The 19,368-nt window shown below is 32.8% G+C and overlaps 1 protein-coding gene across 1 annotated transcript in view; it reads right to left on the minus strand.

The window, feature by feature from the left end:
* Positions 1 to 19,368, minus strand: part of LOC148282896 (uncharacterized) — a 197,088-nt gene that overhangs the window by 75,482 nt on the left and 102,238 nt on the right. Inside the window, exon 5 of the mRNA XM_088224317.1 lies at positions 3,703 to 3,868. Within this exon, the coding sequence (XP_088080443.1) occupies positions 3,703 to 3,868 (166 nt within the window). The remainder of the gene's footprint in view (positions 1 to 3,702; positions 3,869 to 19,368) is intronic.

Below are 19,368 nucleotides of genomic sequence, written 5' to 3' on the forward strand. Positions count from 1 at the left end.
ATAATAATAATAATAATGCGAAAACTTCAAAGAAATCCGTGTGCTGGCCACAAGCATTTCAGCAAATGGAAACAAAAATATTAAGTCTCATGTCCTCCCGTTCATTACCAGCTTGATCCAGATAGTCTCAATGAGTTAATTACCAGAAAAAAGACAACACGACAGTCAGTAGAGGTAGCTGAAGAATGAAAATCAGAGACAAATCAAGTGACACCGTAGAAAAGGGAATAAAGTTTATCAACACTGCAAAAAAAGCCGGAGGTGTTATTCGATAATTTTTTACGAAGGTACACTGGAATTCGGAATACCGGCTTGATTGTGTTTTTAGCGAGGGTTTCTTTTTTCGACCTACACGTGTACATTGTATAAATTCCGTTTTTTTTTCATTTATTTATACTCTTGTTTTGTTGTATTGGTTTGCGTGACTGCCTAGTCGACAACGACGTCTTAATTGTGAATTAATTTACAGGTTGATTATTTTCTTTCTTAATTTAATGCACCCAGAATACTTAACGAATGTAAAAAACTTTTCATTCAAATTGTCTGACCCGTTTTGAAGGATTTTTATTCTTAATTAAACAGACTATGGCATGATCATAATTTTAAAAAACACAATGTATTGAAAAATTTTCATGTGAAAAATAAAATATTAAAACTAGACAACTTAGAATTATTAGAAATTTTTAAAGCGATGAACGATAGTTAAAAAAAAATAAAAAATAACCAAATAAACAATATTTCCTTGAGTCTACTACTGTTTAGTTTTAAAGATAGATACCCCTCACCCCACACCTTCCATCTTTACAAGAAGAACATGACAAAAGTACTTGACTTATTAACTCCATTAAATTAAAATAGAGTAAGATTAATTAGTTAATTATACCTTGAACAAAGCAACCAATTTCCTTCGAGTACCTATTAGAAAACTCCAAAATTGATGTAGTCAAGTCCATCAGAGATTTAGGAGTTGTTTTGGACTATAAACTGACATACAACGAGCATATAGATAATACAGTAAATAAATCACTGAAATTACTTGGCTTCATAAACAGAATATCCTCTGATTTTACTAATGTCCGTACAATCAAAACTCTTTATTGCTCAACTGTTCGCCCTCTTCTTGAATATGCCTCAGTGGTCTGGTCTCCATTCTATGTCAATCGCATAAATCACATTGAATCAGTCCAACATCGCTTGCTTCGAAAAATAGCGTGGATGCTTGGACTAGAGAGAGATAATTATTCTTATGCTGAAATAGAGTCAATGTTAAATATTTCTAGTCTACAAAAACGTAGAACTAATATTGACTCCATATATATGTTCGGCATACTAAATGGTATAATCGATGTTCCATCATTACTGGGACAAGTAAAATTCAATATTCCGACTCGTAGATTGAGAAACAGTGAAGTACTGTTCATCGATCAGCATAGAACAAACTATGGCCTAAATTCTCCAATGACCCGCCTTTGTCGTATTGTTAACTCAAGACAGGATCTGGACTTTTTTGGTTTAAGTTTACAACGATTTAAACGAGCACTAAATAAATAGTCCAGATCTTGTCTCGATGTCCCTTATGTTTGTCAATGCTTCTTTCTTTTTTCTTTAAATGTTTTAAACTACTCTTTTATTGTAATATTTAAACCTTATAAATTGTATACATGGACTATGTCCGTTAATAAATAAATAAATAAATAAATAAACAAGCTTGTGTAGCTTTGAAACCGGTAAGTAGAAAAAATTAAAGATGTAAAAAATACAGTAGTTTATTGTATTTAATACTACAGCATTTTTGCAGAAGCAGTAATTTCTTAAATATTAGTTAAATATACAATTGACAAATTCTTAATTTTGGTCCATTCAAATACCTATTGGATAATTTTAAAAGCTTGTTGGATTTGGACAAAAAACTGTAATTTATTTATAAAAATACCGCGTGATAAACGGATTGTTATAAAATTATTACGTTTATAGATAGATAAGGATATCAATATGAACATTTATTTATTTACATACCAAAGTTTACTGTACATTATTTGAGATATATGTAAGTCCCAACTCCATAGGACTAAAAGTCCTGTGTTGAGATAGGACTAGCAATTAGTTGACACACATGAGTATATCACCACAAATATAGGATCAGAAACATAATTTTTCATTTATTATAAATATATATATGGCACATTAATATGGTAAACAGTAAACTGAAATATTCAGAAAATCATCAAGGAGTTATTTAAATAAATAAAATTGAATTAATATCAGGAGTCTTGACAATATGTAGGTGGTCTTATATTTTCATACATGGGTTTTTTTATCAAGATATTAGTATTATTAATTGTATATCATTTAACGTATCCATAAATGCACCGACATCTAATTTTATTTTCGTATAATTGCAATGAATTAAGTACGCAAATTGTCCATGTTTTATTGATTTTATTAATCTAGTAGTTTGAATAGATTATTGTGTCTTTTTTTACGTTATATTGGTCTCGTTCAAGGTTATTTATTGCACATTGATCAAAACAGACATCGAAGAGAACATTTATTAATTACGCTGCAGTTGAAGCTACCGAGCGTTTTAAAACTAGTTCAGTATGGAAACACGGCGTATAAATTAATATTATAAAGTGATCAAAACGTTAGCGTTGGTGACACACAAATATCAAATGCGATATAACAATTAAAAATTTTACTGCTAAGTAGGTATAAAAATACCGAAATAATTGTCGATTAATTGCCTTAACGTTTTATTGATATGATGTTATGTTTTTTTTATTATATTCCATCCAATATCCGCGTACGTTTGTTAGATATTATCATTGTTAAACATAATATTTTCTTGCACGCAATATTTGTGTTAAAGTGTTGAAATTCGTAATCATGATTGTGTATAATAAATTTTTAAAAACTATGCATACACGTGATAACAAATTAATTATCATGAGTAATGTAATTTTAGGCATTTATAAATACAGCTATCAGAGATTTTATGGAATGTCTCAATAAGTTGTTTTAAATTTACTACGATTGGCATTATTGACAGCAATACGCTTCATTCCTTTCTTGGTATGATACACTTCTTTAAATTCATTGTTTTGTTTAGCAGTTTATTGATTAGGCAGTAGATCGTGTCAAGGGAGAACGCGGCTTCGCTCTTTATTAATGCCAATTATGTGCGGCAAATGCCGTTTTTGAAACGCGACCGATTGTTGGCGCTTGAAAGCTCCCGTAAAGGGCGGAACTGGCTGATCTCATTCGGTTACCCGTCCACCCCATATGAGCCGTACTTTGATTGAATAAATTGTCAGTACTGCCGCTCATTCGCTCTCGTAATGTATAATTGTCTCCACCGATGCCAAATTCTCCGAGATTACGGTGACCAGCTTCTAGATAACATACCTCGTGTTTACTGAAGCTTCCAAAATTAATAGCTTGTAGTTCTTGTTTTATCGGCGTGGGTTATCGAGTAAGAGTTATTATATTTTAAAATTTTATCTGCCGCTCGCTATCTTTATTTCAAAACACCGAAGGCATAATATATTAAAACAGACCTACTTATTATTCCTTAATCTAAACACCGTTACAATCTGTTTTTTTGCATATCTGTAGAATCTGAGTTATGAATGATTCGCTTCAATATACTATTTTAATACTAATTAATTACTCAAAGTGACTACAAATAGATAGTTGACTTACCCGTGTGTAAAAAGAGGTGGTTCTTTAAGTTGGTGTGTTTTGAAAATCCTCTTGAACATATATGACATTTGTGAGGCCAAGATCCGCTGTGTACATACATGTGTGACTTGAGATCTCCCGGAGTGGGGAAGGACTTGGCGCAGAGGGTGCATTTGTGAGGTTTTTCCTGAAACAAAAAAAAATATAAGGAAAGCATTTTTTTTTATATCACGCCCCTTTCCGTTACCGAACCGCCCATTGAAACACATTATGCACGGTATAGGTTATATATTCCGTTTTCTAATCTATCGCGTATGTTGTTACTAATCGTACAAACAATAATAAATCAAGCGACCTGTAGCAGGCGATACCACTTCTCTGTTATTAAGATTCTGTCAAATAAAAGCGTGAAGAATGATATAAATTGCACTAATCCTACGCGATCATTACCAGTACACCGTACAAGCGAGTGAACGGAAATAAAACCAAACATGATACAACATTTGGTACATCTCATCCTGCGATCGGTTCGTATGCTAATGAAATGCAAATTTTCAGTCCATATTCAGTAACAAAACCAATGGATCTTTCCAAGTAGTTCGTATTATCATCAAAGTCGCATTAACGATTTAGTTTAAGTGTCCAGACCATTTTATAACGCCAAAGTCAAATGTGAAATTAAAACGGTAGACGACAGAGTAATCGCTCGATCAAAATAATGCTCCGATTCGGTTAAATTATTGCCGGGAGCAATTAACTACCTGTTTCCTCGCTTGAACGTTACTGAAATAACGTTTCATAAACAGCATGTAAGGAATGCTACCAAAATGAAATAATATATCACCGGAGTTCCAGAAACGCCGATTATTTATAGGACGAGCATTCAAATGAAGACATTCCGACATTCAAGTTTGCTACGCTCATTTGTAAGTATCAAATTATATCCTAACTGTGGGAATTCTTACCTTTTTCTTGAAGTCACGTAATTATTTATTCCATATCCGAAAAAATGACCAAAACATAAATTAAAGTTTATCAGAAGACATGGTAATTAACGTCATTTTGTTATTATCTAACTTTTTATTAAATGCTATCATCTAATTTATCGATGTCAAGTGAATTTTAAAAAACTCATTTGCATTGTAAAGCGATATCTTCTATAAGATTTACAAAGAATTAAGAAAATATTTATGAAACGATGAAAGCATAAATTTTATTACATAAAATTGCCGCTTTGAGCTTCTAAATAATTACTCAGCTTCTGATTTTTTTTATACAAGAACAATTAGCAGAAAAAAATAGTAACAGTGCATACATAAGTAAAACTGTTAGATTGCATTCGGTGATATTTATTTCCATTTTTACCACGTTTACGTAGTGTACCTACTCGACAATTTTAGTCGCATGGAGATATTAAATATTCATTTATGCAAAAAGTCATCGTGGACCAAACATCTGTCACTGAATAAGATATTAATATTGGCAACACGTTTGAACAGAAGCTAAGATAAACATTTTATTAATGATACCTATAATAAATAACACGGGAGAACTTTCTGGTTTAGTGGGAAGTCTTTAATTTTAGAATGGGCATATCGAAGCAAAATTGAATTTATTGATATAATTTAGTGTCCCAATTAAATTTAAAATGCATTTATTTGAGAGGAAACTGTTTATTATTTATCCGTTTTTTATCTACCAGACGACTCGTGTCTTTACAATGGCCGTATTGTGTATTTCCTTGGGTAAACATCTAGTAGTAGACTACACAAGCTGGCTCAGTTTACCTGAGTCATTATAGAAGACCTTAACCAGTGTTCCACTGTGTGATTTGTTTTTTTTCTCAATCTTAACAGCTATCAAACATCATCCTTTGAACACAAAACATCCCATTCTCGTCTTTTGGCCCCGACAGTAGCTACCGATTCTGATTACCGTACTCAAAAGAGCTCATTCATTTATATGATGGTTTGGGAGATGCGTGGATTCAGACTACCTTTTTTTGTAACTGGTATGCGCTGAAGGGGTATTTGGATTATTTGACGATCTATATCGTGTTTTTACCGCCACATTACTTCGCGTACTGCGCCCAAAAGGACCGAAAATTTTCGATTACTTCTATAGGCGCCGGAACCGATCGCTGTTTGGATCGAGTGTCAAACATCCTTTTTTCTCAGAATTCGGTCATTTATCCCTATGAAGTGATGTGGCCGCATAATGCTGCCTGCATTGTTCTGATAACGTTGGATTATTTAGCAGTCGATTGTGCGCCGACCCCGCGAAGGTGATGAGACGAGGAGCCTATTATTAATCTGAGAAAGCAATTTGTAATGTTTATGGGCCGGGACAAATTGGTATCTATTCGGATCCACAGAACGCGTAGATAATCCTCAACGTTCTACAGCTTGTACGCAGTTCCTAAATAAACAATATTACGCCTCGGATTCGTTCAATGTTTTAACGAGGCCAATTATTTCTGGAAAATAAATAGTTGAACTGTTCAGTAGAAATCGCGAATAGCGGACAAATTGAATAGAACTTCTTTATTGTCCTGATCCGATATGCAGAAGTGGTTCAGGCCGACGATGGCAACTGGTAATAGCCGCATTTCAATCTGATCTCAAGATGGAGCCATGATTAATAGTCTTCCGCTCAATGGCGCGCTCCCGTACTTTACTAACTCCACCCCGAGGCTTTCTGTGTGCTTTATAATGATATGGTTGGAAATGGCTAAATTCCTGTAAATGGTTCTTTAATTCTGAATTCTGAAAGCCTTCCAATACAACATTAATTTTCTATACCTCCATTGCTATTATCGTGGTTTGAAAATGATGCGAATAAATAACGTTAATTATTTAATTATTTAAAAGTACTAATCTTAATGATTTCCTTACAGTAAAATGACTTTTAGTTCATTATTTGATTTAGAACCGAATGTCTTTTATCGGGAGTCCTGATCGTTCAGTTAAAATTAACGACCGTGTAAACCATTTTTACGAGGTGTGCCTCTGTGCTGGTTTCAGATTGAGATTTAATATTTTTTTCTTAATTTTATTGTGTTTAATTCTAAACGTGGGATTTGTCACAATTTAACAGCTAAACATGTCTATTAAAAGGTATAAAACACGTCTTACCACTTGATTTTATTACACTATTCTAACAACTGTTACTCTGTTATTTCAAAGTTTTGTCAAAAATGATGACTAAAACATACATTTATTATACGAAACGAGCTGAAAACGCGTAAATCAACATTATTCGAATACGTGAAATATAAAAGAGAATTATTTTACAAGTTCAATCAACTGCTCAAGATTGATTAGTATGTTGTGTTGAGACAGTTTTTTACGAGGCAGACTTGTGTGTTTTATATCGTCTTTCCGGTTACATAGTCTAAATGAGCTCTCCTTATGATAACATGAACGTGCCGAGTGAGATGGCTCGTAAAGAAAGGTGATTGATTCGAAATGATCGACAAACGGGTTTGGATCAATCAATCGACAGGTTGCCTAATATACGGTAACATCATTTGCATATCTTCTCTCAAACAGCGAAGCAGGTGTATAATCTCGAATCTAAATCATTTCGGGTGAGTGTTTCTAGTAAAATCGTAAATCGTGTTCTTCAGTTATTACCGAAGGTATTTTAAGTACTACTTTCGAGAGTTATTCGACGCGCGTTAAAGTTACTTTTCGCTTTTGGTAGGTTATAAATTTGTGGTAGCTGCAATAATCAAGTCGGTTTAATTACACACAAGGCGAGCTTATTTCAACAACATAAGTCAAATCAATATAACGAGAGATAATTGTTTATAAATTAGAGATGTAATTTGGAGTCAAATCACTGCCCTTCACATGGTGTTTTGACTAGTTTTCGTAGTAATTTTAAACGTACAAAAACATAGTCCATAAAAGAGTTACCGCGTTTAAACTCTAAGCATGTATAATGAGCCGTCATAATTTATTTATATAAGATTCATAATATTCGTGTCGTAGACCGGTCGAGTACGAAAATTATCCAAATTTATCCATAAACATTGCACAATCTTTTTTAATATTCCACTTTTTCCCACGAGTTTAAATCACCACAGCTGAATTGCTTCTTAACTTATGTATTTCCTGTTACAAAATTAACACAAAAAATATTTTTTTATTCTTTTGATTTTTTTTTTTTTTTTTAAATCTTATTTTTTTATTTTTTTTATTTAAATCTTAAAATAGGGCACACATATCATACATATTGTTATGTGTGTTCTAATAATAACATTGCAAATATATTTAATTTATAAATTGTTTATCACATATGTCTTGACCATTATTTTAAATTTTGAAATGTTTTTTTCTTCATAAATATTTTTTTCCATTTCGTAATACTTTTTCATTGCTTTAAATAAAATTGAATTTTGTGACTTTGCCTTTTTCCTAAATGGAAGTCTAATTTTGTTCTTTTCTCTAGTATTGTGATTGTGTTCATGCTGGTTCCGATCAATTTTTTTCAAAAATCCTTTTTTTATTATTAGAGTTTATAGTTTTATGAACAAATATCATTGTATTGTAAAATATTCTTTGTTTATATGTTAATAATTTCATTTCATTTATTCGCACTGAAACATAATAATATAATGTAAAAATAAAAACATTTAGATAAGAACATTTATATCCAACTCAAGACTTTAGGAAATGTATAATAATGTAGTATATCGGTAATATCAAATCGTATTTATAAAATAGTTAAAAGCTAGTGAAATGCTAGTGATAAACTTGAATGGAATAGTTATCTTTGACATGATTTAGTTTTTCAAATAATTACCTGCCTCGCCAAGCACGCCTGGATCAAAACAGGTCATTCTCTATTTTCACTAAAAAATCCATATGTTTTAGGACCTCATCCAAAAATTCAGTTTTAATTCAATCGAGGTATGTTTTTCGAGATTTTTAAATAAAATATTTTTAACTTCAATAACAAAATACCATTTGAAAATATTTAATTACTGACTTGGAAAAATTAAGACGATACAAATTTTGGGAACTAATAAACATACGGAAACAATAGCCGACGTCTTGGGAACTTAAATGAAACAGAAATTAAAGTGCTTTGATAATGACGTTGTCTCACTTTGTGAATTCCAAGTGAATTAAGGCTTCACAATAAACCCCGCATAGTGTGAGAAAGATGTATTATGCAATTAAAATATACAAGAAACTATATTTGGAGAAAGTTTGTTTTCTCATAATGATACAATATTTCAAAAATATTCAGAGCTTAATATATATTTTACTACTATTTTAAACATGTACTGAAGGTTTTAAGGAAATGTCCCGTTTTTAATTCGCTTTTAAATGTACAGAGGGGTAAACTTAAAACTAATCGCCTAATGAACCTAAAACCTGAACACTTGCTCCATCTGCACTTACACACACATCTACAGTTACTTTCATACAAATACACATAAACACACCGTTTTGTTTTAACACAATTTAATAATATGTATAATTCTTATTTAGAAACTTCGCTGGTCTGTCTTTAAACTGTATTTTTGTTGTTATTATATCACTGTCGACTGTTTGTTTCTTTGAAATAAATAAATAAAAACGAAAAGTCACGTAAATGTCAAAATATTAATATGCCTGTATTTTGGGTGATCCCTTGCATGTTAGATTCGTTCAGCTACCATTGCAGGAACCATCTTCAATGTAAACTGTGTGTTTTGTTTAAAAAATATGTATTTTTGTACTTGTAATTTTCTCCGTCCCACAGTGAGCAGTGGGCGCATTCCATGACATTTTTATAACAATTACAGTTATTATTCGCCACTGAAATTTTTAGGATTATGCCAAACCTTTGGATTGAAGGCGAAAAGATGTCCTGTGTCTATAAAGTCTACTGCCGACCGCGACGCTGTAAAAATGACTAAACAGATACTTTTTCTACAAAACATACAGTTTACCCTGAATATGGCTCATACAATGGGAGCAGAAACGTCGGAACGAATTCAATTTACACAAGATCACCCAAGAAAGATACATATTGATAACGGTAACTGAGAAAATCTACGCACTCAAAATATTACTAAACTTAAAAAATACATGAATATTTTTGATAGTTTTTCTTCATATACTGTGATTTGATGTTTTAAATACGTCTTGTTCTGTTACTCTATTGGATTGTGATAATATTTCGTGCAGTTACAAAAACCACGAAGACTATTTCAAGCCTCTATTCGCATAAAATATGTAAAGTATTCTAGCTTTATTTTCTTAGTTGTATTTAGTATTTCTCATTCTTTTTCTACAAAAAAAACACCATATACATAAATATTTTACATAGGTCTAACTAAAAATCTAACTCAAGACCTCAGATACAGGCAAATGCACTATTCAATAAACCACTGGGTGGACTAATCTGCACCTGAATTCATTTTTCAGGTTTTTTACTTAGTGCAAACATCAAGTTAAAATTGTTTATTCAGTGTTCTAGATCTATTTGACGCATACGTATTATTTCTTTTATTCGGATACGTTAGTCCATTAACTATTTTTTAATTCACTATGGTAATCGTTGTTGAAAAAGCGGATTTCAAATGGTAATTATTTGAGAGCACTTTACTGCGAATGATTCCATGAAAGTTCATAAGGATATTTTCACACGTTCTTTGGTCTCGGTCTACTTTCCTTACCTTCACCTCATGAGTTCGCTGTAATTATTAGGATCGGGTCACTGAAGCGGCTAAGTTATTATTCTTATGTGCTTCCCCATTACAAGTGTAGTAAACGGTACTTGACTCTCGTGTGAACTTAGGGTCCTTCTTAGGCCCTATTTCTTAGAAGTGCTCGAATAGAAAAATCATAAAAATAAAACTTTATTAGACCGTTTTATAGAGAGCTAAGATCAAAATACAGTCATTTATTAAACTTCACTGCAATGTAACTTATGCTGGTACCTACTCATTTTTTTTGTTTCAATACATAGACCAATAGATAAATCAAAGATTTTACTACATTATCTCTGTTTAAATCACGTCTGAAGAAACATCTCCTTTCTCTTCCTTAATCTCTCCTCCTTTCCTTTTTTCTCTATCCCCTTTCCTATTTTTTCCTTTTTTCCCATTGAGTAATAGTTTTGATTTAAGGTAATTTATAAACAAATACGTTTATTTCTATTTTTATATATCTTTAGCTTTTTAATCTTTTTTTTCTAGTGAATATGTTCTGTAACTTGAATTATAAAAATAAAACTATTATTTTATTGGTTGGTTGGAAGAAATAGCCATTTGGAAATAAGCCTGCCAATGTTTAAGTAACATTATGTACAAAAGGTTAAATAAATAGTAAAAATAGATAAATTCCATTTTGTTTACAAAATTTAGACAAACTTAAAATATTTTTGTAAACAAAGGATAAACATTGAAAAATATTATCAGGCGTTGCCTAGTACTCGTATATAGATAAAATGATATTTTTTTAAGAATTTTTTCACTGAGGCATAAAAGAGCGTTAGGACTATGAAGTTCAGCCAACAGAAATCCGAGGGTATTATGGTCTCTCCGCAGTATGATTAACTGAGGAGAATAGGTGGTATGCAGGTATTTGTTATTATCGAGTAAAGAGCAGTATGCGCATTATTTTATTTATTCAATTCACCAAACAACAATACAGTTTTCATAATTAAAAATATTTCAGTCCCTGTAATTAATAAATCTGCAATTTACTATCTGAAGATGGTTATAATGTTTTCATAAATTCCGACATTAATGCGATCGTTAACACGATAGGTGGGGCGTTATGGGAAATGAGCATGTGTGTTTTCACGGACTGGGGTCTAAGGTTCACCTTTATTGCGTAAGATATAATTCTTAAGGTGTTCACGGATGGCTGGCTGACTCTGCCCCCAACTCCTGACATGAGGGAAGGAATCATAATCACATTACGGTCATGTGAACTGACGAAGCTCAATAGTTCAAGCGTATTTAAATAATTAATCAATCACGTGTGAATATAAAAAAAAACTTGTTTCAATTTCGATCAGCGGGTGGCTCATATTTTAAACCAAATTTGTTTAGTTTAATTTAAAAAGTAACAGCATTTTATTTCTGTTGGGTGTTGTATTGTTCACTGCAATATTTCACTGACTCTGGACAGGCGCTTGAAGCGTAAGTAGTCACTCTACCTTCCTGAAACCTACTATGTTCACTAAAATAAATCGGGTTGAGGTCCTGTGGCTAGTGTCTCGGACTCACGGACCGAAGGTCCGTGGTTCAAATCTCACTCTACCCCAACTTGATTCCATTTTCTAATAGTGAGTTATTTACAACTCTTTGAAAATGTCCCTCAAAATGAAATATTTGGGTAAATCATAAAAACGTAAATATTTCTTTAAAAAAAAAAAAAAAAACTATAATGTTTTATGTACCTCGACTATATTATGATCGAGATACGCTGCATTTATTTTACCAATACATTGCCCTATGCATCATCGGGTGTGGATAAGTGTTTGATGATAATAATTGTAGTATTTTAATATAAAAATTTACTGTTTGAAACTCAAAAGCTAGTGCAAAATAAAACATAACTGTAAGTATTATTAGGTGTTTAAGGTAAATGGTAAAGTTTAAAGGTCATTCCAAAGAAAACTGTCCGTTCTACAAGATGTTGCATTTGTCTTTATGTTACACATATTATTTTGTTTGATTACAATCTTTTAAAATGTAATGTCAGGTAGACGAAAGTGAACATTTTCGACGCCTCCTTCCGTTCGCTTTCAATCGAGGGAATAAAACTGCCAAAGCTGCTCGCGGTATTCGTGCAGTGTACGATGAAAATACTATGAATTCTTGACTAATTTGTTAAAAAAATAATATTGGATGATGCATTATTGGCTAATTTGTTGTATTTTAATTGTGCCCTCTTCATTACCTCAGACAGCGTCAGCATAGACTGTTTCACATTCCGATATACAGGACCAACCTGCCAATGGTTATGCCTGTTGGAAAGGCTATCTCTATGTTGAACAATATTACTTTGGACATTGACATTTTTCACGTCTCTGAGGGAGTTTTTCGTTCCAAGATTCTCTAACTTTTGTAACATATTATTCTCTATATAATGTATACTTATGTGTTATTTTTTTAAATCCCTAAATTTACGTTATTGTTTTTATTATTTATATATGTACGAATTAAGATATTCCATTCTGTAATCTACATTTATATGAATAAATAAACTGAAAAAAATTGAAAAAAATGATAAAATTGAAAAAATTGAAAAAATTGAATTTGAAAAAAACAGACACAAGTCACGTTAACACCCAATATAATATATTGCCTATATAGCAACTGATAGATCCTCTCAATTGTTCCGCTATACCGCACTCCTTCGCGTGGTTGATTTATCCTTAGTGTTTAAGTAGAATATTTGTTTGTAATTTGGCTTATGTGATTTTTCTAATACATAAATAAATATTATTGGTTTTTAATGCTGGTTGCGGCAAGTAAAATTGATTGAAATTGAAATTTCGTAACTCATGGGAATATAATAGGCATATATATATTTAATCGAACATATATTACCCGTACTTATTAATAAATAATAAACTACTATGATGTCACACTCGAGTGCGGGGGCACCTACACGGGTTGGCTGTATTGTGACCTTAAACCCATAAGACGCGTAATTTGTTTAATGCCTTTTTTCCTTCTTATTGTGTATCGTGAGAAAACACGCTTCGGTGAGCTCAGACGGCGAGCTAGGGGTAGGAGGCACCTGGCTCTTGTGCGTTTCCTACTGCATACTGCCTACTGTCGCCCGTACTTATACCACACATGTAACTAACTGGTTAATTTATACTGACCGCCTTTGTATCAAAGGCGTTTTGGCCATTGTCCTCTGCAACAAAAGGACATTACCGTGTGAGAAAATATTACTGTCTTGTATCGAAAATGAAGTATCAGAGCGTAAGTAAATAAAATATGAGTTGAACGAAAGAAATGGTCTCTGGGTTCAGATTTTACAGGTTTTAAAAATAATAAAAAATAATTGGAATTGTTGTTGTTGGAATTACGGAAGATTCTGCTCTCGTATACGAAAATACCGTCGTATTATTTTTTATCAATTTACTATAAAAGTACGTATAAGGTTAAGATTTTTTACAATGACGTTGATTTTATTCCACATTACCGCATTTTCAACTCTAGTAAATCAGCCTTAAAATTAGTTGGGTTGCATTCTGATGTAATGGTTTCCGAGATGCAACAAAATAAAATACGCTGCTGTTTAATCAAGAACTGTATCAACATGCCACGCTCTATGGGCGCCTTTTTGCTCTATTTTATTTCAAATATATTAATATTATTCATAAACGCTCAGCTACTGAAATGAAATGACGGAGAGCTGAAACACAACCGCGATGATAATCATTTAAAGAAAAGGTATACCCCATCTTGACACTCGATTATTCATTTCTTATCAACATCATTTCTGGTCTCCACAGCATCCCAATAGTGACGCATATTTTCATGTCTATATTATAATGTAACTTCTGTCGGCTTCTGTTCGTGGTTACTGTTTGAACGCCGGATTTATATCATGGACGAGTTTTTTGCCTGTACACTAACTATTTTTCATTTCTCGCTTGAAAAGATTGAACACTCTCATAGATATATTGATTTCTTAACAATCGAATAACATATTATATTGAGATACCACTACTCTACTGTTTGAATAAATAACGTATCATCAATAAATAACTTTTGAACTTTACCAATCTCGCACGTGACTATGAAAAAAATGTACGCAATCAATCATTTATTACAGTTAGTTTAATGCAAATATGAGAAAAGTTAGTTTATGGTATTGAAGATATGCAGAGCACGTGTTGATACTTGCTGTAAGAGACCCTCAATACACCACAAGTAACAGGCCATACATAATCCAGCACCGGACGTATAATTCTATCGGGGATCAGTCGCCGCCAGTCTAATAGTCATGCTTCTCGGCGACCTCTTCGCTATCAATGCTCACTGTACTAGACAGTGTACATGACGTTATACAAATAATGTGACCGCACATCTCCGAGTCTCTGTGCTCCCGGTATCGAGAGTACCGCCGTGGAATGGATATTCGCCTTCACCTCCCGTTCGCGTCCATCCGAAGCTGTCAGCCGCTCAAGATGAGACAATACCCCTGTTGCTTGACAGACGCGCATCACTCTCGAGTTTCTCGTGGATTTCCTACGACCTCTCGGAGATTCATAGTATCCTGATAATGGATAACTGACACTTTTCCAATGGCGGTGGTGTGTTTATTACCGACGCGAACGCTGTTTTCCGTCTTTAGGTATATCGGCTTTAATTTAAGGACTCCACTTACACGAGAACAAACTGACTCGCTCGTGTTTGGAAATGTTTTATGACAGAGATCAATTTTTATTATTGAATATTGAATACCAATTATCTCTCTCCGCAAAAACTCTAATGTGAAAGTCTCGCTATCCCATTAAATTTAATGAAAAATATACAAGCCGTGATAAAATATCACTATTAAATTAAGCTCAATCGATCAAGCAAACTTAAGTCAATGTTGTGCTGTAAATTAGAGACGACAACACATCACCATTCACAGAATAAACCAAAGAGCAATAAATCATCCGACATGTTCGCGCACATTTGAGATAAACTATTTTAATTTACAATTATTCAAATGCAAAATGCGAGCGGCTACCGGTTTTCAAAGACGTTTTTTCTCGAAGTGCAAGCAGGTGAAGCGAGGAAATAATTATGACAATGGTCAACTATCAATAACATTCCGAGGTGTTGAGGAACTAGTTATGGAGTGGACAAGTCGGCATTGAATATTACTTTACAAGACTCGTTTTATGGGGGTGGTTTATTCAATTACTGCTAGCGATATTTTCACTCCATCATTGTTGATATACTAACTACCCAGTCAACAACCGAAAATTCAGAATATTATTACACAGCTTGAAGATTTATCTACTTTGGCATTCAGTTACGTAGTACTATTTAAAGTGTTTTAAAAATAATATATATTTACCAAATCTTCGATTTTAAATATGTAGCGTATTTCGAATAAAATATACACACCCTAAGTTTAACTAATTTCTGCTAAAGTCAGTATTTTTATTATCACCATTCTCTTTCCGCAACTAATGGTGCATAGGGCACTGCATAAGTTCATCAATCGCAGCGTATCTTGATCATTTTTGTTACATGGAGGTAAGCTGATCAGTCTTACGCTTCAGGTGCCAGTCCAGGAATATAGAAATAGTCTAGGGTAAGAACTTCATTTTAAATTAAATATTTTACTATCGTCGGGAATCGAACCCGAGGACTCTTGCAATTTAAGAAAACGTGGTCTTGCATGGTAGAAAAAAAATTGCATTGGGATGGTCTAAATAAACATAAATCCTTCCATAGACTATGACAATTAATTAGTAAATTTTAATGCATCATATGTAATACTATTTTTACCTGTTGTTTACAATTATTCACCTGAAATCACTTGCATTTATTCGTAGACGTAAAGTATTTTCCAAAAGCGAACACAAATCATTAAAAATAAAATGAAAAATGCATTGCACAATAATTTCGAATTACAAAATTATTTTCCTCTTAAATTAACAAATCATTATTCTTGATTATTAGGCGACTGAAGTTTTGGTTTCGGTTTCGGCAAATTTCAGCCAATAAAACGAGTTTCGGCTACTGTTTCGGTCAAAAATTGGCCGAAACATCAACTCATCCGAAACCTGCGGTCGGGATGTGTCGGATTACGTTCGGCTGTACTCGGGTGCATGTTATGGCTCGTGACGTGATATAAGTTGTGTGTACTAGTATAACATAACAACGAACCATTGAATATGCCTTTTATTTCACTGTGAATTTTATTAAACACTTATTACAATTAACTTATAAGGTTTAACAATAAAAACTCCTGTTTTTGGGCGTTTTGAAGTGACTTTTAACTTATTTAAATAAGTTTCAGTTTAGGTTAAAATACTTGGTTCGGCCGGTCATTATTGTCAATTGTGTGCTGATTTTCACCGAGTGTTTTCAGTAAAAATATTATCCTGATTTTAAAATTTTAAAATATTATTAAATAGCATTAATTTTTAAATATTCAAAATGTTGAATTTATAACTTTTAATTCATCAAAATTGAATTAATCATTTTAGTATAACATGTAGGAGTACGTCAAATGGTTCTCGTTTGCCAGTATAGTCGAGTGTTGCAAACTTGGGTACCACACGCATAACTCAGCAGTTTAAAATCCGGCCCCATCTCGGTAGACGCACGAGACAGCTGCCGGTGTTGAGGACAGAATAAGTCACAGCCGCCCATAACATCGGATGCCATAACTCTTCCCCCACCACAAGCGGGAGACATCTGGGGGCGGAAATGGTCGGCCGCGAGACACTATGGGCGGCAAGATTGCGAAACTATATTTTTGAAATTATGCCGAACGCCTCAAATTAACTGCCATTTTTTTTATAGACAATGGTACTTGATAAGAAAATATTATTTTGATCAGGTCAATATTTCCATTCCGAAATGCGGAAGTTTAGTGCACGCGGTAAAAATTGGAGCAATTGAACGTAGTTATGCAGAAAGCGGCCAGTCTACAATTTAAAAAGATGATATATTGGTGTTATCGGGTGCAGTTAGGTCAATTTTATGTTCTTTTAAAAACGGCTAGACTGTTTTCATACAAAAAACCGGTAATGATCACTTTTGAAAATAGTGTCGCTCACAAAAACGGCATTTCTCAATTTGCAGAAAACCCCACAACACTAGGAAAATCTGACTATATTTTAAAAATCAATAAAACTGGTCAAATTTTTAATGAGATTCTTGTTTGTAATTTAAAAAAACTAATGTATCTATTGGTTATCATTGGTCAAAGTCAAAAACATTCCAACTGTTGGGTAGATTGAATTATTCTATCATTTTATAAAAGTGCTATTATCTCAGTTTATTTTTTCTATGGCTGGCTGCTTTCTGCATAACTACGTTCAATTGTACGGCGAAGTCGGGTTATGGTCCCGTGGCTAGTGTTGCGGACTCACGGATCAGAGATCCGAGGTTCGAATTCCACTCTAACCCAACTTGATTTCCATTTTTTAATAGTGAGTTACTCACAACTCGTTAAAAATGGTCACCAAAATTTAAATATTTGGGAAATTATAAAAACGCTAATATTTCTTGAAAAAAAAAGTTTTCGTTAACATCTTACGTTGTACGGCAAAAACGTTTGAAAAAAAAATACTACTTCGAAACGTCACAGGTATGTGTGAACAACCAATCAATTACAGCGTTGTTATGTGTTTGCGTAAAGCTACTTCAGGAGAGAATCGAGGACACTTATCTAAATTTTCGATAAGCATCTTCTTCATGCATTTATTTATATTTTTATAACTTTTGCAACGTTTTCTGCGCCTTCGAGATGCAATAAGTAAGCTTATTTTATGACTAAATGTGAATGCATTAACTTACCATAAGTCTACCCAGAACTAAAATGCAACCTGACTTGTATCCATGCGGGCAATAAAAAGCAGGTGCGGTAGAAAATACCGGGTACTTACAGGCAAGCTCTGTTAATAAAAAAACGAGAAACGCGAATGTTTACAACAATGTCAGGAACCACTGAATTTTATGAAGATACGAAAATTACGATCCATAAGGATTATCCTTTATATTTTCTTCTTGAAGACACAACATGAGTTTTTGCATAAAATCATCTTATAATACAAATAAGTTTTTCATTTTTGACCACTTTTAATATAAAACTGTTTACCAATGACCGGGTTTCATCGTGACTGGCATCGTCATACTGCTGGGTGACTGACCAAAATCTTATGTCCTGTATACTTAAAATTAACAGTCACCAATTATGACGATGTCGGTCTTGACGAAACCCGGTCATAATTCATAATTAAAAATGGTGAAAACTGAAAAACGGATTTGTATTATAAATTAAAGGCTGTTCCAAAAAGGAATCTCACAAAATAAACTAAAAAAAATGTGTATCGTTGATACTTTTCTCGTTTTAAATACCTTTTGCAAAAAGTTGTTAAAAAATTGTCCAGGTGCAAAATAACTCATATATTTTATTTCATTTTATTAACATAAACGGCAAATCTGCCTTGAACAATCATTTATAATATTAACATATTTGGCCAAATATATTTTTTCTTTTAAAAACATGAGTTTTAAAAACAAGATAAAAAAATTTAAAAAAATTAAACAACAAATTATACAATATTCATATTTTAAAAAATAATCTAAAAATTAAACAGCATATTCAGTAGAAAATTTAAGTAATAAAACACTCTACAGTAAAACAACAAGAAAATCATAAGTACTGTTTCACACAGCTAGGCAAAGTGAACAAAAAACTGGATATGAAATGCATGAATAAATAAATATAATTACCATTCACCGTCTTTGAAAAAGTTCAAAAGTTTCGTTCTATAGGAACAATACCCTACACTAAATATATCAGATACGTGGGAATAACTATTGCCGAGTTCATGAAGTCTATTTAATACGGCATTACAAGTATACACTGTCCGTGAATTGTTGCTACAAAACGGTGGCACCTGTCTAGTCATTCTTCCAGGCACCAAAGGCACTTCTCTTACTTAATAAAGAATTTGATGTAACTAATCACTGTT

This window comes from Micrasema longulum, unplaced genomic scaffold (assembly GCF_059751315.1).
Source record: "Micrasema longulum isolate JH-2025_06_02 unplaced genomic scaffold, ASM5975131v1 h1tg000279l, whole genome shotgun sequence".
NCBI lineage: Eukaryota > Metazoa > Arthropoda > Insecta > Trichoptera > Brachycentridae > Micrasema > Micrasema longulum.